Source organism: Oncorhynchus kisutch, linkage group LG4, assembly GCF_002021735.2.
Source record: "Oncorhynchus kisutch isolate 150728-3 linkage group LG4, Okis_V2, whole genome shotgun sequence".
Lineage (NCBI taxonomy): Eukaryota > Metazoa > Chordata > Actinopteri > Salmoniformes > Salmonidae > Oncorhynchus > Oncorhynchus kisutch.
Window position 1 is genome coordinate 46,560,515 of NC_034177.2, and position 25,239 is coordinate 46,585,753.

Consider the following 25,239-nt stretch of genomic DNA (forward strand, 5'->3'; position numbering starts at 1 on the left):
TTCACATTCTTAAAATAAAGTAGTGATCCTAATTGACCTAAGACAGGGCATTTATACTAGGATTAAATGTCAGGAATTGTGAAAAACTGAGTTTAAATCTACTTGGCTAAGGTGTATGTAAACGTCCAACTTCAAATGTATAACCACACCTACCCCCTCCTTTTGTATGTTTTCAAAACCACTCACAGATACACAGAGAACAGGCTTATTAATTTTTTTTTTTTTTTATTGAACAAAAACCTGATGAAATGCACTGAACAAAAATATAAACACAACATGTAAAGTGTTGGTCCCCCATGTTTCATGAGCTGAAATAAAAGATCCCAGAAATGTTCCATACACAAAAATCCTATTTCTGTTAGTGAACATCTCACCTTTGCCAAGATAAGCCACCAATGTCCTTTCAGACAATTTGGCAGTATGTCCAACCGGCCTCACAACCGCAGACCACGTATGTGTATGGAGTCATGCGGGCAAGCGGTTTGCTGATGTCAACATTATGAACAAAGTGCCCCATGGTGGTGGGGTTATGGTATGGGCAGGTATAAGCTACGGACAACAAACAATTGTATTGTATTTCTATTGACTGATATACTCATATGAACTGTAACTCGGTCAAATCAATTAAATTGTTGCATGTTGTGTTTATATTTTTGTTCATTATAACTTTGACTTTGATATAGCTACTTCACACCTAAGCATACTGCCAAAGTATCATATAAATCTGGATAATATACTGTACATTCTTTGGAAACTAAAATAGAAAATAGGCATACAATACCAGGCATTAGAAGGTTATGAAAATGTATCATTATTCTAAAGAATCATACAACTGCAAGAGCTACAGTATCAAAAATAAATTTAAATCGAATGTATTTCACCAATAAATATTAAATTAACACAGCATTTGGTATTTGGCCTTTTTCAGCCTCTTCATTGACGTCAATGTTCTTTCAACACCAAATACATAATTTTCATGCATTTACAGACAATTAGTTGTCATATTTCAGCTGTGCCTTAAGGGCAACAAATAAAACATCTTTGGTATGAGAAGTATTTCCATCTTAAAATATATTTTAGTTTGACTTGAAAATCCTGAACTGTTAGATAAGCAAACAAACAGGCATACCCACCGGGCACACTGGTTGAGTCAATGTTGTTTCCACGTCATTTCAATGGAATGACATTGAACCAACGTGGAATAGACGTGGAATTGACATCTGTGCCCAGTGGTTACATTCTCTACAGCCTAACCACCTCCACAGGTGTATGTATTACCAGCAACTGGGTTAATTGCACCAGTTAAACCACAATGGGTTTTGCCGTCAATATTATGGTCAGTTAGTAATAGAACCGCCAAATGCATAGATAACACAATTCAACTCCTGTCCTGAGTAATGATGATGATTAATAGAAACCGAATGAAGGCCACAGAATGGAAGAACATTATCACTGGAGTATCACAGTATCCCATCCATAAGTATCCTGTTCTGGTTGATTGGACTCTGCTGCTCCGCCACCGAGCTGAGATATGTCTCTATCGATGATCTCATTCACTGTAAAAGACAGACACACCGGGGTTTAGTTTCAAGGCTCTTGTCGTGTCTTACTTTATAGTTGTTTCAGTCATCTGAGGGCAGCATTGCCAATCTTCTAAATCTAAACCAAACGGAAAACGGCAAAATAAGTCAATTATACATTTTTGCAGTACGAAAAAACTGGGCACACACACGGGCTGAATCAACGTTGTTTCAACCAGTGTGTGTGCAGTTTGTTGTAACGCTAAATGTATAATTTACTTATTTTGACGTGAACCAATGTGGAACAGACGTTGAATACCATGCATTGTTGATACACATTGCTTTCTTTTAGTTTTAACAGTCTCCCTCTGCAGATGTCACGCATGATGAAAAAAACAACAAGGATTGAGGCCTGGTCTAAAGGTTAGAGATGGCTGAATGGTGAGAACACATTTTGGAGCTTTATCAAAGGGTGGGATCCATGTCGAAGGCTGAGGTTCCAGTCTGCATTTGTGATGTCTATTTATATTCCCTACAGTGCAACAAAAACACATGGATCAAATGGTCACATATACACCGTACTCATAGCCTTTCCATGAAAAGGTGTGTTTGCAACCCGAGCCGTGTATGAGGGTAGATGATAGACAACACATGTAAACAAACAGGCTAGCACTGAGGGAACGGAAATAACCAGTCCCTGTTTTTTTTTTCAACCAATAGACTAACAGGAACTCCGACAGCTTGACTGCACCAGCTCCCTTCCTCCAAGAACACGTACAAGACAATGTAACGGCCGAAAATTAGTCATTAAGAAAAACAAAATCATTGAAACTAAAAGATCCCACAACTGTACATCAATGAAATCACTTTAATTTGAAATTACAAATTGATTAAATCCTTTCAATTAAATGATTATCTTATCTCACCTAATGAGACATAAACTCGCTGTTTCTTAATTTAAGTATCAGAGTTGCAGAAACCCTGTAGGGTGAAAGTCAAGTTCAAAGAGGACCCTTCCACCCAGCTCAGGCCAGGGGTCCTATTTTCAAGCCGTATGTAGTGGGGGGGGGGGGGGGTCTTATGAAAGCCTGTCTGTCATTACTGCCCTGTGACAGCTGTGCCACAGATGGTAACTGAAGCAGATTAGCGTGCAAGGTATCTTTAGCCTCCTCTATGTGACTATAGTTTGTAGGCTATACTAACATACACACAGTAAAAAGTGTCATCTCCTTAGCTAGCAATCCGGGCTTCTGCCTATAATTAACCTATATCATAATGCACGCATACACACATACGGTATGTGCACAAGTGCACACACACGTATGCATGCACGCACACACAAATGCACACACATGGGCTGGCAGCCATGCAGCCCTGTAGAGGAGCAAACAAAGACCTAGTGGGCATATGGTGACAAGAATACTGGGCCACAGTGACTGTGTTGTCGGGACAAACACAGTCCGGCCAGCGCGAGGTGATTAATTAAAAAATCAGGTCGGCATGGTGAGATCCTGAGAGCTTTATGGTTCATCGCCTGGCCCCTAAAGGCCTGTAATTACAGCCAGCCCTACTTTAAGCTGGGTAAATCCATATGAATTCAATCACTTTTTGACAGCACCTCTTTTGATTTGAATGAAACCTCCCATACATATTTGCCCGAGGTAGAAGTGCTCAGAAAGTGATTTTTTGGAGATAAAGGTTCTAAAAGTTGACCTATTTTGTATACCCCACCATACGACGAGGCGTCCATGTCTACATCACTGGAAAATATAAATGTTTGAGATTGATATAATTTAAAAGCTTCCAAACAGAGTTGTCATACTATTGAAGACATTTTTTTTGTGGTATTTAAAAAAAACTTAAACGTCAACTATCTAAAAACGAGTACTCAGATTTATTCATAATTCACATATGTTGTAGTTTAGACCCTATTTTACATAATCTGAGGTTGTTGTGTTATGTTCACCATCAGTGGAGACACAACATACTCTTGAATACAGGATGGGTGTCATGTTTTGGCTCATAAATGTACTAAAATGGTACCACAAAGCTGATGGGAGGTCCACACATCAGAGAATGTTGACTTGAATGGGAATATCTGTTCTTTTAAATTATACTGTCAATCCTCCATAAGAAACCTACTAAGATCCTAGAAATATAAATAATAGAAAACACATGACCATTGAAGTTGACATTCGACAGTGGGTGGACTGGCGGCCATCTTTGTGGTAGTAATTAGAAGTTAAAATGTTAATTCAATTACAATTTCAATGGTGTACCAGCTAAATTGCAGTGGTCTGAATGGATAGGTCCATTCTAAGAATTATATTTCTATGATTGAAATTACATCAAACCTGTATTCAAGAGCAAGTGTCTCAACCGATGGCAGGCACAACAAAAACCTTAGGTGATGTAAAGTAGGATCTAAGCTACAATATGAAAAAATGTGGGTTTTACTAGTTTTTAGATAATTGACAGTTCCCCTTTATATTCCTACCAGTATACGGGTTGAAAATGGCAGATTGGGGCACTGATCAGAACCTAAATTAGACAGCGGCTGTACAGGAACATGCTATAAATGATGTCAAAGCTCAGGCTCTGTGCTTCACAGAGCTGTATGGTTATTGACTGACAGCCGTTCTGAACTTGAGCACAGCACATGACTAGAAGTTACCTCCATCTCTCCCGCTAATTGGACAACATTAGCAAACTGTTGAAAGAGTGAGGGAAATGCTGTAAATTAAGAGGACTCAATGTACTTTGAAAGATGAGACGTTGGGGATTATAATAAATACAGCTATGATGCAATACAAGCAAGCCAAACACCCGTGAGTCCAAATGTGCACTTCACTTCAATAATCATAAAACTCATGTCCTATACAGTGTCAGCGTTTATGATCACTATGTTTGATGTACAGTTACAAGATGACATGGCTTCATGCCCTGGGTTGTTCTGAACAGAATGTGCCTATGTTTGTCTATTGTAAAGAAAGTTTGCAGCAGAACACGCACCTGAATGCATGACTCCTTTCTATGTGTCCCAAAATGACCATCTGTTTCTCTGAATTGCTCTGTGAAAGCCTAACACTGTAAGATCGTATCTTTTTTTAAACCTAGCTAGTCATGTTGGGAAATAGAACAAGTGTTGAAGTGAAGCTCACCTGACCCAAATTGTGATTTATAATGGGCCGTTTTTTTGGATTGGGAAAACAAACAGTGATTGTGTGATTGCAGGGTTGTGTTCCAAACAAAACAACTACAAGTGTGCGCTAGTTCCTCAACGGCACAGCTAGAAGAACAAAAAAAAAGTGCATAAAAGTGCATTGAAATGACTTAGGAACTGTGTACACTTTTGGAGAGGCGTGTGGCCACTTGGAGACTCATGAAACCAAAAGTGTAATGTTTTTGATTCACTTGGATTCGATTTTGGATGAACACACGATGTCTGGCAGATCATGGCGGTTGTCCATGACAAACCAAAGTATAGATCAATTATCTCCCATAATAATCATTTTGTAGTCCCGAGCTGTCAGAGCTGTATGGCTCATCCGTGGTCGACATATGTCGCTCGTTTTGGTCAATACTGGGCAAGATTAAAATACACCGTCAATCTCGATCCACCAAGTTGCGACTATGTTAGAGAGACACTCTTATTCCAAACCAATTAGATTTGTGCAGTTGATGTTTACTGATTCATTGCATTTCCGAACAGGAGAGATTTACAGCCCGTCTTTAAGGAAGAACCCCCATTACGCCGCTTCCTGGAGTCCATTTAGCTCAAGAGACAGCCACAAATTAGAAGGACGGGACAGTGGAGTCCTCCATTGTGCTGGACGTCAAGATGGTCTTTGTAAAGTTCTGGACGGGAAGAGTTCCAGATCATGACGTCGAACTGTTTCTAAATGGGTATTGCACAATTTTACAACCTGCAGTGAAACTGGTAGATAAGTTCGGGATATGGTATGGAGTACGCAAGTACAAAGTGCGCAAAACCACAAGTGGGCAGTCGATAACAATCCCTAACTCAATATCCCTTGACCCGTACAAGGGGAAGATCTCCTTCCCTGGACAAACCCCTCGGTGTTACATCTGCCAGAGGCTGGACAACCATGTCAAGGACTGCCCAGAGGTGAAGTGTTGGGAGATGTGGAGACCTTGGACACAAATCCAGGGACTGTGAGTCTCCAAGCAAGTGCACCTTGTGTGGAAAAGAGGGCCACGACTTCTGCAAGTGTCCCCAGTCTTATGCCTACAAAGCGAGGGCTGGTCCCCAATCCAGCCCAGAGGAAGAGCTGGAAGAGGAGTCAGAGCCACCAACCTCAACAGTGAGTTCCATCCACCACGCCACGGCAGAGCGCGAGGTCACCACTACAGGTCAAAGCACAGCTGAGAGGCAAGTGCCAGTGAATGCAAGAGAAGCTGAGGGAGCTGAAAAAGAAAGTGAAGGAGACCAGGTCTCCCAGGAAGGTGTCAACTAGAGTATCCAATCCTCCAGGTCTAGCTGCAGTGAGAGCAAGGAAGAAGAGTCCTTTGAGGACGCGAACGAGTCAGACTTCAGTACTGATCCCCCGACCCCTGAAAGAGAGACAGATTCCTTCCAACCCCTGCTCCCTTTCCCCGCAAGAGTTAGTTACGCCGTTTACACTTCCAAACGCAGTTCAATCCAAAGCCAAGTTAAAAAGAAAAATGAGAAACCAAGTCCCCAGTAGAAGGTAAGCAAATAATCTAAATGAGCTGAGAATATTAGCTTTTGGCAGACATCGATTAGTTAATACTGGACTGCTTCTTTAGAGGAAACGAAAATAACAGTGATACATTTATACACAGCATCTAAGAAAAAGCTATTATTTATGAAACTAGGGGCTATTTATGTGTGCGATATTATGTGGGGATTTTCGGTGTGGTGATGATCGGGTCTCTCAGACAATGATCGGGTCTCTCAGACAATGATCGGGTCTCTCAGACAATGATCGGGTCTCTCAGACAATGAAATATTAACTGGAACAGTCTCTTGAACAAAACTATTTATAAAGCGATCTTTTTTTCTGGTTGATTTCCGTACGATGTTTACCAGTGCATGCTGTAGTAAATTGGAGTTGTTTTGACAAAAGTAAATTGTGTCTTATGCCCAATTGTCATGATGAACAGAATTTAGAACACCTTTTAGTGAAATATTACAGAAATAAAGAAATATGGGATTTGATGAGAATGACCGGGTTTGATGGAGGCCTATGTATAAAGGCTGTGTTTCACGGGGTCTTCGATATTCACATGGATGACATTACTAAAGAAGTATTGTGGACAACAATATGCATTGACATTACTAAACAAATATTGTGGGCAATAATATGCATTGTGAACAATAACATTTGGTTCAAATTATGCCTATAAGACTATAAAACAACTTGTTGAGGTCAGTTGAGGTCAGGACTCTGTGCAGGCCAGTCAAGTTCTTCCACACCGATCTCGACAAACCATTTATGTATGGACCTCGCTTTGACACAAAGTTGGAAGCACATTATCGTCTAGAATGTAATTCTATGCTTTAGCATTCAGATTACACTTCACTGGAACTAAGGGGCCTAGCCCGAACCATGAATAACAGTCCCAGAACATTATTCCTCCTCCACCAAACTTTACAGTTGGCACTATGCATTTGGGGAGGTAGCGTTCTCCTGACATCCGCCAAACCCAGATTCAGCCGTCGGACTGCCAATGGTGAAGAGTGATTCGGGCACTCCAGAGAACGTGTTTCCACTGCTCCACAGTCCAATGGGGAGCTTTATACCACTTCAGCCGACGCTTGGCATTGCGCATGGTGATCTTAGGCTTGTATGCAGCTGCTTGACAATGGAAACCCATTTCATTAGCTCCTAACGAACAGTTCTTGTGCTGACCTTGCTCCAGAGGCAGTTTGGAGCTCAGTAATGAGAGTTGCACTACGCACTTCAGCGGTACTGTTCTGTGAGCTTATGTGGCCTACCACTTCACAGCTGAGCCGTTGTTGCGCCTAGACATTTCCACTTCACAATAACAGGACTTACAGTTGACCGGGGCAGCTCTAGCAGGGCAGACATTTTATGAGCCGACTTGTCAGAAAGGTGGCAACCTATGACGGGGCCATGTTGAAAGTCCCCGAGCTCTTCAAAAAAAGTGGTCAAATGATGCACATGCTAAGCTACAGGACTCTTTTGCTAGCACAGACTGGAATATGTTCCAGGATTCTTCCGATGATATTGAGGAGTACACCATATCAGTCACTGAGTTTTTCAATAAGTGTATCGAGAACATTGTCCCCACAGTGACTGTACGTACATACACCAACCAGAAGCCATGGATTACAGGCAACATTCGCACCAAGCTAAAGGGCAGAGCTGCCGCTTTCAAGGTGCGTGACTCTAACCCAGGAGCTTATAAGAAATCCCGCTATGCCCTCTGACGAACCATCAAACAGCCAAAGTGTCAATACAGGACTCAGATCGAATCGTACTACACCGGCTCCAACGCTCGTCGGATGTGGCAGGGCTTGCAAACTATTACAGACTACAAAGGGAAGCACAACCGAGAGCTGCCCAGTTGCACGAGCCTACCAGACGAGCTAAATAACTTCTATGCTCGCTTCAAGGCAAGTAACACTGAAACATGCATGAGAGCATCAGTTTGTCCGGATGACTGTGTGATCACACTCTATGCAGCTGATGTGAGTAAGACCTTTAAACAGATCAACATTTACAAGGCAGCTGGGCCAGACAGATTATCAGGACGTGTACTCCGAGCATACGCTGACCAACTGGCAAGTGTCTTCACTGACATTTTCAACCTCTCCCTGTCTGAGTCTGTAATACCAACATGTTTCAAGCAGACCACCATAGTGCCTGTGCCCAAGAACACTAAGGTAACCTGCCTAAATGACTACCGACCCATAGCACTCACGTCTGTAGCCATGAAGTGCTTTCAAAGGCTGGTAATGGCTCACATCAACACCATTATCCCAGAAACCCTAGACCCACTCCAATTTACATACCGCACCAACAGATCCACAGATGATGCCATCTCTATTGCACTGCACACTGCCCTTCCCCACCTGGACAAAAGGAACACCTATGTGAGAATGTTATTCATTGACTACAGCTCAGCGTTCAACACCATAGTGATCTCAAAGCTCATGACTAAGCTAATGACTAGACTAAACACCTCCCTCTGCAACTGGATCCTAGACTTCCTGACGGGCCACCCCCAGGTGGTAAGGGTAGGTAACAACACATCCGCCACGCTGATCCTCAACTCAGGGGGGCCAGATCATTGGTAGGCCTGATCACCGACAACGATAAGATCGCCCGGCAACCGATACTAGAGCACCAAGTCTAGGTCCAAGAGGCTTCTAAACTGCTTCTCCCCTCAAGCCATAAGACTCCTGAACAGCTAATCAAATGGCTACCCAGACTACTTACACCCCCCACCCCCAAGCTGCTGCTACTCTGTGTTATCTATGCATAGCCACTTTATTAACCCTACCTGCATGTACATAATTACACCAATTACCTCGACACCGGTGCCACCGCATTGACACATTGACTCCGAACCGGTACCCCCCTGTATATAGCCCCGCTTTCTGTTATTTACTGCTGCTCCTTAATTATTTGCTTTTCTTATCTCTTACTGTTTTTTGGTATTTTCTTAAAACTCCATTGTTGGTTAAGGGCTTGTAAGTAAGCATTTCACTGTGAGAGCTACTACACCGGTTGTATTTGGCGTATTTGGTGTATTTAGTACGGGCCATTCCACTACCAGTGTTTGTCTATCGAAATTGCATGACTGTGTGCTTTGTTTTATACACCTGTCAGCAATGGGTGTGGCTGAAATAGCCGAATCCACTCATTTGAAGGGATGTCCACATACACTACATGGCAAGAAGTATCATATGATCCCCTTACCATCATCTAGTGTGATCTCCTGGAGTCCCATGGAGCCAAGAGGCAGCTTCTCCTCTGGTTCCTGCTTGATGTTCACCCTCCCTCTGTCGTTTGAGAAGAGGGAATGGGGTGCCGGGGGACACTCCTGGGGGTCGATACCAGAGGCCAGCCCCTGAGCGCTGCTGGGGGACAGGTGCCTCAGGGGACCCCCAGAGGAGGCTGATGCTAACGGGGAGGTGGAGCAGGTTGCTGCTACTCCAGGAGTGGGAGAATACGAAGCAGGCAAGTTTTTGTCAGAATGGTAGCTCAGATTATACTCAGCCTGTAGAGCCGCTAGGTCAGAGTCTGAGTGGGAAAAGTGGTATTTTAGAGACTGCAGCTGGGTTGCATTCTGGGTGTGGGTTCTGGCAGACTGGAGAGTGGCAACAGAGAGATCAGGTCCAATGAGGCTCTGGTACATCACACTTTCCCTATGAGGGCTGGAGACAGCTGGCCTGGGCTGGGCAGACTGAGGTCGAATGACCTGGAATGCGGCAGGACCAGGTCTCATGGGAGAGCTGGCCTGGCCACTATAAGGCACATTATGTTGTGTGGCCTGGTAGACAGGCTTTGTCCGAGGGGGTGGCATTGAATCAGGTGTATGCATAGGGCTTATCCGCTGGTATCCCATACTGGGACTGTAGCTGTGGAGGTGAGGGGAGTGCTGAAGAGGCGAGGAGCCTGAGGGAGTGTATGCTGGCTGGGAGGGCGGACCACAAGGCACAGGGTGACCATCAGAGGAACCATACAAGGGCCTGTCCTGAGTGAAGGCCCCGTCAGAAGAATTCTGCTTGCTGCTTGTTGGATATAGGCCAGGGAGATTGTTGCAAGTAGACAGATAGGTTGAGTCAGTGAGCTCCTGCTTCACCCGAGGAGCCACAACTGCATGGTCACTGGCAGTGGGATAATGGTGTGGAGAAGCACCAGCCAAGTATGTGAAGCTTTGCCTTTGGCTTCTTCTCCTCTTCCCGTTGCACACGTAGAACTGCACCTGGACTGCAGAGCTCACAGTGGTGTTGTGGTAGGTAGGAATCTCAACCACGATTCTGGACTGCAAAGAGAATGTTTCCAAATGATTTATCATCTATTCAAGGGATCCAGGGTTTGGGAGGTTGATTTCATGTAGGCTAACTTTAATCATGTAATTTAGGTTTCTACTTACTCTTTTACTCTTGTCTCGAATAACTTTTCCGTCAACTTCCCACTGTGTGCGTCCATCTGGAGAGATAAAACATCACAATTAACACACTGTTGTATTGTGTTAATGGAAGAATATTTTCCTTTTTTTGGCATCGGTTTTTACACTTTTCACACTACTGAGCCAAGTCACGTAAAGCTGCACTGTGCTGGCCTGGTTATGCACCACCATAGTTGTTGGACCACCTCGGTGGACTCGTGGTTACAGTATTCACCCTGAGATCATAGGAGCACTTGCTCCTATGAGCCGGTCCGGCTCGCACAAGGCAAAGCTACTTTACTATAGTTGCTGGAATGGTGCTGGAAAGAACATATCCAAGTGAGTATGGTTCGGGACAAGGATAAACCAGACTTATCCTTTAGCCTTTCTATGAACTCGATAAAGTCAAGGCAGCGTCAGCGTCTCTTACCAGGGCCTTTCTCCAGGAAGATGACCTTTGACTCGGGGGATATGTTGGAGCCAGTAATTATCATCTCCCCACCCCCACTGACCAAGCAGCTGAGGGGACTGCAACTCTGCATCTGGGGAAGGTCTGTGGCCGAGCGCTGGGCTGCAAGTCAATTACATTTAACTATTACATATACTGAACAGTGAAGGACATAGACATATCTGATATTGTCAGAAAGCTTAAATTCTTGTTAATCTAATTGCACTGTCCAATTTGCAGTAGCCATTACAGTGAAATAATACCATGCTATTCTTTGAGGAGAGTGCACAGTTATGAACTTGAAAATGTATTAATACACTAATTAGGCACATTTGGACAGTCTTGATACAAAATTCTGAACAGAAATGCAATGGTTCATTGGATCAGTCTAAATCTTTGCACATGCACTGCTGCCTTCTAGTGGCCAAAATCTAAATTGTGCCTGGGCTGGAATAATACATTATGGCCTTTCTCTTGTATTTCAAAGATGGTTAAAAAAGAATGCTTTGTATTATCTTTTACCAGATCTAATGTGTTATGTCCTCCTACATTAATTTCACATTTCCACAAACTTCAAATTGTTTCCCAAATGGTATCAATATGATGCATATCCTTGCTTCAGGTCCTGAGTTACAGGCAGTTAGATTTGGGTATGTCATTTTAGGTGAAAATTGGAAAAAAAGGGTCTGATCCTTAAGAGGAGGTCTGGTCACAAGTTATAGCCTTTAACTAATTATTATACCAAACACTAAATATAGATTATATAAATGTAAAGATTATTTCTGGTCAAGTCCCATAATCGGGAAAAACTCAGGACTATATGAATAATGTATGTGGATCTTTGAACGCATGTACATTACCAGTCAAAAGTTTGGGCACACCTACTCATTCAAGAGTTTTTCTTTATTTTTACTATTTTCTACATTGTAGAATAATAGTGAAGAAATCAAAACTATGAAATAACACATATGGAATCATGTAGTAACCAAAAAGGTGTTAAACAAATCAAAGTATATTTTATATTCTTCAAAGTAGCCACCCTTTGCCTTGATGACAGCTTTGCACACTCTTGGCATTTTCTCAACCAGCTTCATGAGGTAGTCACCTGGAATGCATTTCAATTAACAGGTGTGCCTTGTTATAAGTTAATTTGTGGAATTTCTTTCCTTCTTAATGCATTTGAGCCAATCGGTTGTGTTGTGACAAGGTATGGGTGGTATACAGAAGATAGCTCAATTTGGTAAAAGACCAAGACCAAGAACAGCTGAAATAAGCAAAGTGAAATGACAGTCCATCATTACTTTAAGACATGAAGGTCAGTCAATCCAGACAATTTCAAGAACTTTTAAAGTTTTTTCAAGTGCAGTCGCAAATAAAATATATTTTGATTTGTTTAACACCTTTGTGGTTACTACATGATTTCATATGTGTTATTTCATAGTTTTGATGACTTCACTATTATTCTACAATGTAGAAAATAGTAAAAAATAAAGAAAAACCCTTGAATAAGTAGGTGTGTCCAAACTTTGGACTGGTACTATTACTACAGTATGTAGGCCGGCCTACTGAATAAAAGGTACTCACAGCACTCCACAGGAATAGAGGCAGCTTGCAGACACAGGACCTTGCCGCTGGGCTGAGGGATATACACACGGAATGCCACTCGCACACGCGTGTTCTTCCTCCCGATGTCAGTCTCCCCCTTCCTGAGCTCAATGTCAGAGTTCCTCAGCTTCAGGATGCCTGCACAGTCAATACTGTAGAGGGAGAAATACAAGCATGAGACAACATTCTATAAAGGCCCATATAAACATTTCCATTTTAATATTTACAGTAAGCTAATAATAATCCTACTTTTGGGGGTGCTTATATTTTTCCTGTTATACACAAGTGTGTAATGGATTTTTTATTTTTTTTTGCCTGTCCCAACTACCCCTGAGACACCCGCAGGGTGTGGGGTCATGTCCAGGGTGGCATTGTACAGCCCCCCTGGAGCAATTAGGGTTAATTGCCTTGCTCAAGGGCACAGCAACAGATTTTTCCCCCACCTTTCGGTTACTGCCCAACGGTATTCAAACCAGCAACCTTTCGGTTACTGCCCAACGCTCTAACCTCGAGGCTGCCTGCCGCCCTTAATAAAGAATGACCATAATGCTTTAAATAGTTCACATTCTTCACATGTCATTTTATGATGTTATGTCGTTTGTTGAATAGTGACCAATAAGTATCAGATAGTGCGAGAAAATAACGCCTGGATTCTTCTATTATGTAAGGCAGCTACATTTCCGTGACAAAATAGTTATGTTCTGTCTGTTTCTATTTGTTCTAGGTGTAGAAATATGCTTATTCTTAGACGAAAACCCATTCCCATTTTTAACATGCTATCATCTGTTCTAAATCGTTCAAAAATGATGAGAATTCACAGTGGAAGCCATTTTACATTTTAGATCATAATACCAATAAATCACAAGCACAAATGTTCTATTTTTAGCCTTGTGATGCTTTGAAAACATAAATATGACATGGTTATGACCCGTACCTGGTGGACATATTGTTTTCGGGGAGGAGAGAGATTTCCAGAACCTTTGTACTGCTTATTACGCTTTCCTGGCAAGCAGTAGCCACCGTCTTTCCCGTTACTCTGTGCACCTGGTAGAAGACATGTGGTCTCAAGTACCGATCGTCTGCCGTTCCAATGAAAATCTGCAGGTTGACTGGCTTCTCGTTGTATCCAATGAGCTGAAAATGACACCAATCCATAGAAATCATAGAAATCATATACGCATTCATATACGATTTACAAATACACGAATACACCATGTTTCACTTCTTCTTATGAGCACTCTTGTTCTCTGCACTGTACATTTAAATAAGTGTGTTTGGGTCTGTTTAGAAACAGTATGCAAAACCAATGCCAAAGCTCTGTACTGATAGCAATACACCCAGACAATGTCTAAAAATGTGACCTGCGCTATGCAATGTACATCCTGGATTGCCTGCAATGAAATTACCCAATTCAAACCATTTGAGGTCACCAAAAATAAATTGTGCCCCTGAAGAGCCAGCCTGAGGTTGAGGAATGTCCAACACGCCTACGTGATGCAATGTACAGGGAAACACTGATTGTGGCATTACAGAGGACTAGAGTGTGAAGCTGTGTGGCTTTAACACTAGAGTAATGAAGCCACCCAAAAATAAACTAGCTGGTATATATTACATGAGAGCCAGGCCTCAATGAAGCTTTGCTTATCTCAGCCTGCATCTGTTCCAGCCTGGCTGCACCTTGATCCATAGATGGTAGTTCAGTCCCACTGCAGTCCTACTGGCAAATAGTGCTCTGCTAGACGGTACCCACTGGCAAATAGAGCTCTGCTCAATGTTAGGTGATACTCTGAGCCCTGATCCAGGGATTGTATTCCAGCCCCACTGGCAAGTAGTGCTCTGCTAAACGTTAGGTGATACGCTCTGGTGATATACCCAATGTGATGCCCAGTGTGATACCCCGAGCACAGACTACTTAAAATGGTAAAAGATCAAAGGGTGTGGTTGTTGGTGTATGTGCAGCACTTTGGAGTAACTAGAGTACGAGCTGTGACCATCCATGGGTTTAAATGCATACACCTTGGATCCCTCCTCTCTCATGTAGTGAGTCACAGCACAGGCTAGTTGTTTACTAGAGTTATGGCTTCCAAGGCCATGCTTGATGTGGACTTGAATATACAGAACACAAAGCTCACATGTACACACACACACACACACACACATGCTTGCACGCGCCTGTGTTAAATGAAGAGCTGTTGGGCTACAATAACAGGCTGTCTGTCTGAGGGTTACCATGTATCTGTCGTTTACAGAGAAGGAGAGCAAGAGAGCGAGAAACTACAGTGCGAGATTAGGGCCGCCAGTGCTCTTGTGGTTGGTTGGGTTTGAATAAGCTACGTCACCCCCCATATTTACTGAGCCTAATACATGAACAAGTGTCACAAACCCCTGATAACATTGTTCAATAAATGTCAATTTCAAGTAATAACAGGGAGGGAGTAATTGCACAAAACACCTACTCAAGACAGTTCATTGTAACAAGAACACCTCCTTTGATATCTCAGGATGTCACACGTTGATTGACACCTCAAGGTTACAATTGCAAACAGCAGTTTATCAAAACACAACTTGTTATGTGAACCAGGCATAAAGTTTAGCGCAATCATATTGATCTTCTTGGTCAGAGTCCTGACATTTCACATTCTTAAAATAAAGTGGTGATCCTAACTGACCTAAAACAGGGCATTTTTACTAGGATTAAATGTCAGGAATTGTGAAAACTGAGTTTAAATGTATTTGGCTAAGGTGTATGTAAACTTCAGACTTCAACTGTACATTTGTCATGCAGACCTGGATTCAAATAGTATGTGTTTAAATACTTTAGCTGTGCTAGATTGAGCTTTACAAGTGCAAATACTATTTGGACCCAGGTCTGGTGTCATGAGGTTGGGAAAGACTTTCTCTTAACCTTGACTACAGGGTGTCCTCCTGAGGCAGCCTTGACAGCCCCCCGACTCCCCTCTGTCTCGTAGTGGGCCCTGTGGTGGCCCCGTGGCTGCACATCCACCTTCAACTCGCACTGGCCAAACTGGCTGGGCAGGGGCCAGTCCAGTGGGGGTAGGGAGGAGGTCCTGGGTGGGAAGGCAACACAGGGTCATATTACTTAGGTAGCAAATGGAAGAAAACAGACAAACAGAGAGGGATTGCCCAACTTGCCCAATAAGAAATTATTATTTTCCATTGCAAGAATGTTTGCTACAGTGTGCGTTAACGACTACAACCCAGACATTATTTCTCATAAACATACTGTCATTCAGCATAGGGGTTGGTATCTTGTTCTTCACCTCTAGTTATGATCTCTTGGCCCTTGGCTTTGCTAGGGCTGCTATGGTAGTACAATGTCTGCACCATGCTGAGTGATCGCAGAAATGAGTGTTCACCTGGTGGATAGCATGATGAAGCACACGTGAGAATTGATGCTTATGTAATTATGAAAAACAAACCTGAAAAGGGGTGTGTTGCCAGGTTTGGGTTTGTTCCAGGTGAAGTGTGAGGGAACCGAGAGAAAGAGTTCTTCAAAAAGGCCATCCTGTTTTAGAGTAGACCCAGACTCATCTGCAGGTGAGTCCAGGTGAGGCAACACGACTCCTTGTTCTTCGGGCACCAGCCCCGAGTCTCCCTGTCCATGCAGTAAACCCATGTGAGCCTGCTGAGAGGTCCTCCTGGTTTTGGAGGGAACGTCTACCTCAGGGAGGTTGTACAGAAGGGCCCCCATGGCACCAGGGCTTCCAACCGCCCAGGTGTCCTCTGTTACGCTGCCCCTGGGAGAGTGGCTGGGGGTGGGGCAGGGGGACTGATGAGGGGATGGGGAGGGGGAAGGTCCCTGTCCGTAGACGTCTGCGCTGGAGTGTCGTCTCTTCCCACAAGGTGATGTGGGCCTTGAGCCGGACCTGGAGGTGGGGCGCGGGTTAAGCCAGTTCTCGTCTGTGACGCTGTTGCGCGGAGAGTGACAGGGGGACTGACGGGGCGACTGGCGAGGGGACTGGTGGGGCGAGAGGGAGTGGGTGTTCATGAAGTACTGCTGCTGCCACAGCTCTACCCCGAATCCCCCCACGGCCTGGCCTTGTGGGGAGCAGCCAGGGGAGGTCAGGGGAGAGGCCAGCGGGGAACCCATGGTGAATCGGGCGGCCGCCTCGTTCAGTTCAGCCTCCACGTCGTCGTAAACGTGCGAGAAGGACTCGCAGGAGGACACGTCGGACAGCCAGCTCCTGGAGGACAGGCTGCTGCAAGGGCTGGGGTTCAGGGACGATGAGTCCCTGTAACAGGGGTCCAGGGGTAGGTAGAGGTGATCCCTGGACCAGGACCGTTCACGACCGCACTCACCCCCGCCGTCTGCCCCGCTGATGGGCACGGCATCCTGGCTGGAGCCCAGCTCTTGGTGACTGTGACTGATAGATGTGATCTGGATGCTTGGGCAGTCGAACGCCTTGGGGAGGTGTCCCATGGGACAGTATCTGGAACTGTGAACTTCATAGCTGGAGCTGGGGTGGTAGTTACCATAGGTTTGGAGAGGAGCTTGTTGAGAAGCAGCCTGGTGGTGCTGCTGGCTCTGTTGTAAGTCTTGGGCCTGGCCAATAGGCTGATTGACCATAGACTGGGTGGTATAGTATGGCGTGCTGTCACCAGGGTCTGGACCTGGGTATAAAAAAAGGACACTTAGAAAAAGGTGTTCCTGCGGCTGTCCCCATAGGAGAACCCTTTTGGGTTCCACGTAGAACCCTCTGGAAAGGGAACCTGGAACCAAATGTGGTTCTTCAAAGGGTTCTCCTATGGGGCCTGCCAAAGAACCCTTTTTGGTTCTAGATAGGAGTGTAGGCAAATTGAGGGGAGGTTCATTTTCAATGCAAAGTGTCTAGTCTTTAGGGCATACAGCAGCAGATAAAATTGGTGCCATTGCTCCCTGCATTACCCCAGAGAGGAGATAACAGACAAACAAATGATAATTCTCTGATCAACTACTCACCATCTACTACTCTGTCTTTTGATCGATCCTTTAACACAGACAGCCTAGACTAGTCATCCATAACCCACTGGGAATGTTGTCATAAATGCCATTTCAGAGTCTGTCCACAAATTGTGGGGAAGACTAGACATAGAGATTGACCTGTTTGGCAGGGGCTCCTGCGGCTTGGCGGTGGATAGATTAACAACAGCAGCGCTCGCTCACAAGTCTAAATCACACAACTAACTAACTGTACGTTATCACCGGTGTCAACTTAGCAACAGCAACAAAAGCGGCGGCCTTCTAGAGCTGGTCGTCAATATGGACCAAAGTCCATATCATGATAAAATGCCTGCATTTATTCCATAACAATAAATAGAATGATACATTTATAACATTCATGTGCACCAAGTCATCCTACTACTACTAGTTTCATGACTGTAGCCATCAATGGTCCAAATTACCCATATTAGCAAACTTATTTCACCTCAAACTTCACATTCCTCTAGTATAGGCTACCTATCTTCATGAACAATATCAGGAAAATGCCTGCGATAAAGTGGTCGTGTCGATACTTTTAAACTCCACAGCCTACCGTCTACACTAGTTCACACAAGGACAAACGTAACCACACACTGTCCTGCTCTGGCCTGGTCTGCACACAAAATGCAAAGATGGTGAGATGTCAAAGGGCTGTGTGTGCCACGATATGGAGCACATAAAAGAACAGCCCTTCGCCTTGACTTATTTGCAAAATGAATGTAATGAATATAAACGTTATCTGATGCAACACCGGCTTGGCTGCCCCTCTGGCTGGGTGGTAGAATGTGTTGGCGCCTGACTGAGATGCGGGTGCCATTTACAGGAGTTGGAAATAAGGAAGGAAACAGACAAGAGAAATGGCCGATGGAAAACAGGAAGTGGGTGGCTATCATGTTTTATTCTCTTCTATTACAATAGATATTAAAGATATAAAAAGTAAAGTCTTATTCAACTTAATCTGTAGGCTACTCTAGGCTTATTTGGCTACTCAATTGATAGCCAAGGTTATGTAGAGGGCTACAGTAGCCGACACATTGGTCAATGAATGCAGTCTACAGTCGTGGTTCGGCTCTATGACCAGATACCACAATCTAGCCAAGGCGAAACAAACCCCAATGTCACTGACATTTGACCCATTCCCCAGGCCTTTCCCCTGAAATCTCTGTGCAAGACCCCCCAAATGACAAAATGGGCAGTTGTCAATACAATAGGGTTTTACTCGACAAATTACACAGTGATACTGTATATTGAGACATTCAGATTTTGCATATATCCAAATGTAAACTGGACCAGGATCTGATTAAATATAATCAAATGCAACTGTGTAATAAACTCCATGTCATTCAAGATGTCTGGTGCGTCATTATCAGTGGCGACACGTCATTCAGGGCAGTTAAGCTAATATAAAAAATATATATATAAAAAAGATCATAATTATATATATTTATATTCTGTTTGCATGTTATTTTGGCATTAATACATGTCACATATCCTAAATATATAATTGAGTTAATAAAGCCACATACAAACATGGTCTCTTTTTGCTTTCTTGAGAAAGGCAGCTCCAAACTGAAGAGGATTTAGCCTAGCTCCGTGCTTTCAGTGTTGGTTTCACATTGCTTCCTCCGACAAGCTTGTGCGGCCTCATAACTAACTGTTCTGACTTGGTGGTGCAAATTTAGCCTATAGCCTGTTTTAGAGAAAAGTCATCATTGAATATTGTAAGAGCTTCCATTGCCTGCTTATTATTATTATTATTTTTACCTTTATTTTACTAGGCAAATCAGTTAAGAACAAATTCTTATTTTCAATGACGGCCTAGGGTGGGTTAACTGCCTGTTCAGGGGCAAAACGACAGATTTGTAACTTGTCAGCTCGGGAATTTGAACTTTCAACCTTTTGGTTACTAGTCCAATGCTCTAACCACTAGACTACAGCTATGCCCCATTTATTTATCCTATGGTTGTGACTTGGTCTGAATTCTGTCGCTGTACATTTCAAAAGTGCTGAACAAACCGTTATATTGACTACGCCCGTGTCTTAATCGATATTACGGATTGCCTCTTATCCGCTCTTCGTCCCCTTATGCCATAGTTTGTACATCTCAATTGTCAGTAGAAACCACATTTGTTTAAGCAAGTCAGCCATATCAGCTATATTTTTTAAAAGGCAGTAAAAGAGGCTGAATGAACTGTTTCGCTGCCAGACAAGGCTCCGCTGATAGCCAGGTGTAGCAGTGGTAAGGTGTTGGGACAGCTTTATGTAGGTCCTAACAGTTTGTGGGCACTGTTTGTCACCGTTATAATGCAATGAATCTATTGTTTAGTATTGTGGCATGCATGTAAAACAAAATTGCCCCACCAAGATTTACATGCTAAAATCGTCACTACTTGTTATGCACATTGATTACAGTACAATAATAAAATACTAGTGTGGTATTTTATGTTAGAACTTAATCCTAACATTTAAAGATATAAAAAGTACATTCTTATTCAACTTAATCTGTAGGCTACTCTAGGATTATTCGGCTACTCAATTGATAGCCTAGGTTATGTAGAGGGCTACAATAGCCGACGCATGCTTCAATGCATGCATGCTTGCTTCTTTAATTTTAATGAGATTTTTGTTGTTTTGAATTTGGCACCCTGCACTTTCACTGGCTGTTGGCGAGGTGGGACGCTAGATCCCAGAGAGGTTTAATACCATAGTACCCTCCAAACTCGTCATTAAGCTCGAGACCCTGGGTCTTGACCCCGCCCTGTGCAATTGGGTCCTGGACTTTCTGACGGGCCACCCCCGGGTGGTGAGGGTAGGAAACAACATCTCCACCCCGCTGATCCTCAACACTGGGGCCCACAAGGGTGCGTTCTCAGCCCTCTCCTGTACTCCCTGTTCACCCATGACTGCGTGGCCATGCACGCTTCCAACTCACTCATCAAGCTTGCAGACGACACTACAGTGGTAGACTTGATTACCAACAAAGACGAGACGGCCTACAGGGAGGAGGTGAGGGCCCTCGGAGTATGGTGTCAGGAAAATAACCTCTCACTCAATGTCAACAAAACAAAGGAGACGATCGTGGACTTCAGAAAACAGCAGAGGGAGCACCTCCCCATACACATCGACGGGACAGTAGTGGAGAAGGTGGAAAGTTTTAAGTTCCTCTGCGTACACATCACGTACAAACTGAAATGGTCCACCCACACAAACAGCGTGGTGAAGAAGACGCAACCTCAGGAGGCTTAAGAAATATGGCTTGTCACCTAAAACAGTCAAACCTTTACAGATGCACAATCGAGAGCATCCTGTCGGGCTGTATCACCACCTGGTACGGCAACTGCACCGCCCTCAACCGCAAGGCTCTCCAGAGTGTAGTGCGGTCTGCACAATGCATCACCGGGGCAAACTACCTGCCTTCCAGGACACCTACAGAACCCGATGTCACAGGAAGGCCAAAAAGATCATCAAGGACAACAACCACCCGAGCCACTGCCTGTTCACCCCGCTATCATCCAGAAGGTGAGGTCAGTACAGGTGCATCAAAGCTGGAACCGAGAGACTGAAAAACAGCTTCTATCTCAAGGCCATCAGACTGTTAAACAGCCACCACTAACATAGAGAGGCTGTGTCAACATACAGACTCAAATCTCTGGCCACTTTAATAAATGTTCTTAATAAAGGTATCACTAGTCACCTTAAATAACGGCACTTTAATAATGTTTACATATCCTACATCACTCATCTCATATGTATATACTGCTCTATCGCTCATCCATATACAGTGAGGCAAAAAAGTATTTAGTCAGCCACCAATTATGCATGTTCTCCCACTTAAAACGATGAGAGAGGCCTGTAATTTATCATACTTTATTTTCAGTATACTTATTTTCCACCATAATTTGCAAATAAATTCATTAAAAATCCTACAATGTGATTTTCTGGATTTTTTTTCTCATTTTGTCTGTCATAGTTGAAGTCTACATATGATGAAAATTACAGGCCTCTCTCATCTTTTTGAGTGGGAGAACTTGCACAATTGGTGGCTGACTAAATCCTTTTTTGCCCCACTGTATTTATATGTACATATTCTTATTCATCCCTTACATTTGTGTGTACAAGGTAGTTGTTGTGAATTTGTTAGATTACTTGTTAAATATTACTGCATTGTCGGAACTAGAAGCACAAACATTTCGCTACACTCGGATTAACATCTGCTAACCATGTGTATGTGACCAATAAAATATGATTTGATATTAGTCAATGAATGCAGCCTACAGTCGTGGTTCGGCTCTATGACCAGATACCGCAATCTAGCCAAGGCGACACAAACAGAACATTTGCACCAAATTGGTAACTTTGTAAAATTCTATTAAAGCTTTGTGGAATACGGATACATTGTAAAAAATAACAAAAATAAAAACTCACCTGCGGGGCCTAGCTGTTGCGCGTCCTCTCCGAAAATAAGTCTGAAGTCCAGTTCCTCATTGCCGCTACAATTTACAGTAGTCATTCGGTCTTACGAGTCGGTTCTTTACAGTTCTTTATTCCTGGGTTGTTTCAAAACTAGACTCAAAATGTTAACGATACAACAGGAGGAAAATTTGTTTAGTTTACACTATGTTTACACTATAAACTGCAACAAGAAGCCTATCCGAAGTTGTAAATAACTAAAGCGATTCCTAAATGCGTGTCCCCTCCAGGCGACATTTATTATGAATCTATTATATTCTCTTGATACTTCACCAGTTCAGTTCTCGGACTAGAAAAGACGCAGACAATGGTTCGACCGTAGTTACTCTTGATGAAGTAGGCTGGTAGTCTACTCCAAACTTCCACATTACAAACAAAGCATTACAGACAGCTTGGTTCATGACGTCAGCAAAATACTACACCCGGCATCACCCCGCGTACTGTAAGTAGCTGGTGAGAGAGTACTGTAGGCCTACAAGCTACTAGACCATTTTAGAGTATCAAATCACCTGACAAGACAATTAATGTATTTCTGGAGACTGCAATCAATCAACGATACGAATACTTATCTCGTTAGAAGCAAACAGTTTTAAAAACAAATAAACCATCCGTGATCCAACAGCAGACACACACACCACTCATACCACAATCAAATCATCAACCTTTATAGTTTAACAGTGATAGAGCAACAACCACTTTATAAGGATGAAAACTGCAACAAAAAAAGTAAGTTTTCACCAATTGTGAAAGGCCTTACAAAATAAATACTGTCTGATAATTCTAACTAGCTTTATACAGCTCCTGTACTGCCCTCCTCTGGCACCTTTTATTACACACTCCTGTCAATAACAATAAAACAAAACCAATAATTACCTTGCTTCTGGTCAATATGATGTGGTGCTGAAAGTTGCTAAGTGGTTTTTCTATCGTGACATTACAGCAGAATACATTCAGTATTGCAAGCATAAGGAGAATGTGTGATTTCAAGTAGACTGCCATACTGTCTTGTTACGTATTTGACCAGTTAAAAAAAAATAAAAAATCTAATTATCGGTTTTGGTTATCAAATTTTAAAAAATAAGAATAGGGCCATTTCTTAATCCCCTGTAGAGCATGCCTTCTTCACACAAACACCAAACATGCTTGTTGTCTATAAACAAAATAATCCAGGAGAGAAAATAAATAGCATGGAACGCCTCATGCTAATTGATGTTTGACTATTGGGGTGAGAGCTGACAGTTCCAGTTACTCAGTGTCTCAGTTACTCAGAGTACGCTGCTCTTGTAGGCAATGTCTCAAACTCACAACAATATGGCCGCTACTGTATCAATCACTCCCCCTGGCAAGAGCTGACCCCTGCTGCAAATCCGCCACCATTTAATATAAAAAGGAGCATACCGTCTTATTGCGGTCGTAAAGCATTAGTCATTTTACACAGTGCAGCATCACTCTGTGCTTGTCTGGTGCTGTACACCAGTTGGAATAGCTGGTGCCCTGTTGTCTTCCGCAGCTGTTGCTCCTTTGGATTTTTAGACAGGGGTCTTTTCCTGGCTCCATTACTCTACAGTGGTGTCCTCGTCATCTGGCTTCTCATTCCTCTTCTCCTCCCTCTTTCTCTTGCCCACCAACCCAGAGTACTCTTCACCCGCCCGCCCCTCTGGCAGTCCCAGAACACGTAGACATACTATAGCAGCAGCCTGTTCTGCATTTTTCTTTGACTTCACCCTGCATGGATATAATAAAAGAGAAAGTGTTGTGTTAAGTCATTTGGCATTATTATGAGTGAATAACACAGCTATTAAGCATTATTATAGCATTGTTACGTAATATGCATTACTATAACAGTGTTATTAAGCATTACATTCACGGGGTTTAACTTGGGACACACCCTGGGTGACTTAGCACATTCACTGCAGTGCCTTCAGAAAGTATATATACCCTTTGACTTATTCCACATTTTGTTGTTACAGCCTGAATTCAAAATGGATTAAACATATGTTTTTCCTCACCCACCTACACGCAATACCCCATAATGACAAAGTGAAAACACGTTTTTAGAAATGTGTGCAAATTGATTGAAAGTGAAAGTGAAATCTCATTTACATAAGTATTCAAACCCCTGAGTCAATACTCTGTAGAAGCACTTTGGCGGCGATTACAGCTTTGACTCGTCTTGGGTATGTTTCTATCAGCTTTGCACATCTGGATTTGGCGATTTTTTTTTTTTCCCCCTCATTCTTCCCTGCAGATTTTCTCAAGCACTGTTAAGTTTGATGGGGAGCAGCGTTGAACAGCATTCTTCAAGTCTTTCCACAGATTTTCAATGAGATTGAAGTCTGGGCTTTGGGTGGGCCATTCAAGGACTTTCACATTATTGTTCTGAAGCCATTCTAGCACTGCTTTAGCTGTATGCTTGGGGTCATTGTCCTGTTGGAACGTAGATCTTCGCCCCAAGCCTAAGGTCATTTGTACTTAGAAGCAGGTTTTCATTGAGGATTTGCCTGTATATGGCTCCGTTCATTGTTCCCCCTGTCCTTACCGGTCTCCCAGTCCCTGCCGCTAAAAAGCATCCCTATAGCATGATGCGGCCAACACCATGCTGCCACCACCATGCTGACATTCCAAATATATTTTCAATACATTTTCTAAAAACATGTTTTCACTTTGTCATTATAGGGTATTGTGTGTAGATGGGTAAAAATAGATATATATTTAATCCATTTTCAATTCAGGCTGTAACAGAACAAAATGTGGAATAAGTCAAGGGGTATGAATACTTTCTGAAGGCACTGTATAAACTCACCGCAGAGTGGATCTGTACTTTTTCTTTGTCACTAACTATGGATTGGAACGCCCGGTCTTGAGAGTGCTGTACTTGAAAACATCATACACAATACATTTTGTTAGAAAGCAAACGCACATATCAACACTACACATAAATGCTTTTGACAGCTTGTATGTTGTAAGACCATGGCTAATATAAAGTGGTCAACTTACCATCTCATATCGTGGTTGCGCCAGTTTCTTCTTGCGGCTCCACTCTACCGGGAACATCTTAGGGCTAAACTCGCCAGGGTACTCCCCCC

The 25,239-nt window shown here is 43.2% G+C and overlaps 1 protein-coding gene across 2 annotated transcripts; it reads right to left on the reverse strand.

Annotated features, from left to right (window-relative positions):
* Positions 1-210: 210 nt before the first annotated feature.
* LOC109889605 (nuclear factor of activated T-cells, cytoplasmic 3) lies at positions 211-25,188 on the reverse strand. Of its 2 annotated transcripts, XM_020481160.2 has the most exons (12): positions 25,151-25,188; positions 24,957-25,027; positions 22,109-23,878; positions 16,143-17,334; positions 15,608-15,770; positions 13,637-13,836; positions 12,682-12,854; positions 11,080-11,220; positions 10,635-10,690; positions 9,455-10,523; positions 8,545-8,604; positions 1,444-1,556 (listed from the first exon to the last, which is right to left on the reverse strand). In XM_020481160.2, exons 3-11 carry the CDS (start codon positions 22,191-22,193, stop codon positions 8,576-8,578), a joined length of 3,108 nt encoding a protein of 1,035 aa, XP_020336749.1. In that variant the 5' UTR covers positions 22,194-23,878; positions 24,957-25,027; positions 25,151-25,188; the 3' UTR covers positions 1,444-1,556; positions 8,545-8,575. The 2 variants fall into 2 exon arrangements, with proteins under 2 accessions (XP_020336748.1, XP_020336749.1); XM_020481159.2 differs by lacking the exon at positions 8,545-8,604 and having other exon boundaries at positions 211-1,556; positions 25,151-25,182.
* Between the last annotated feature and the right edge of the window lie 51 nt (positions 25,189-25,239).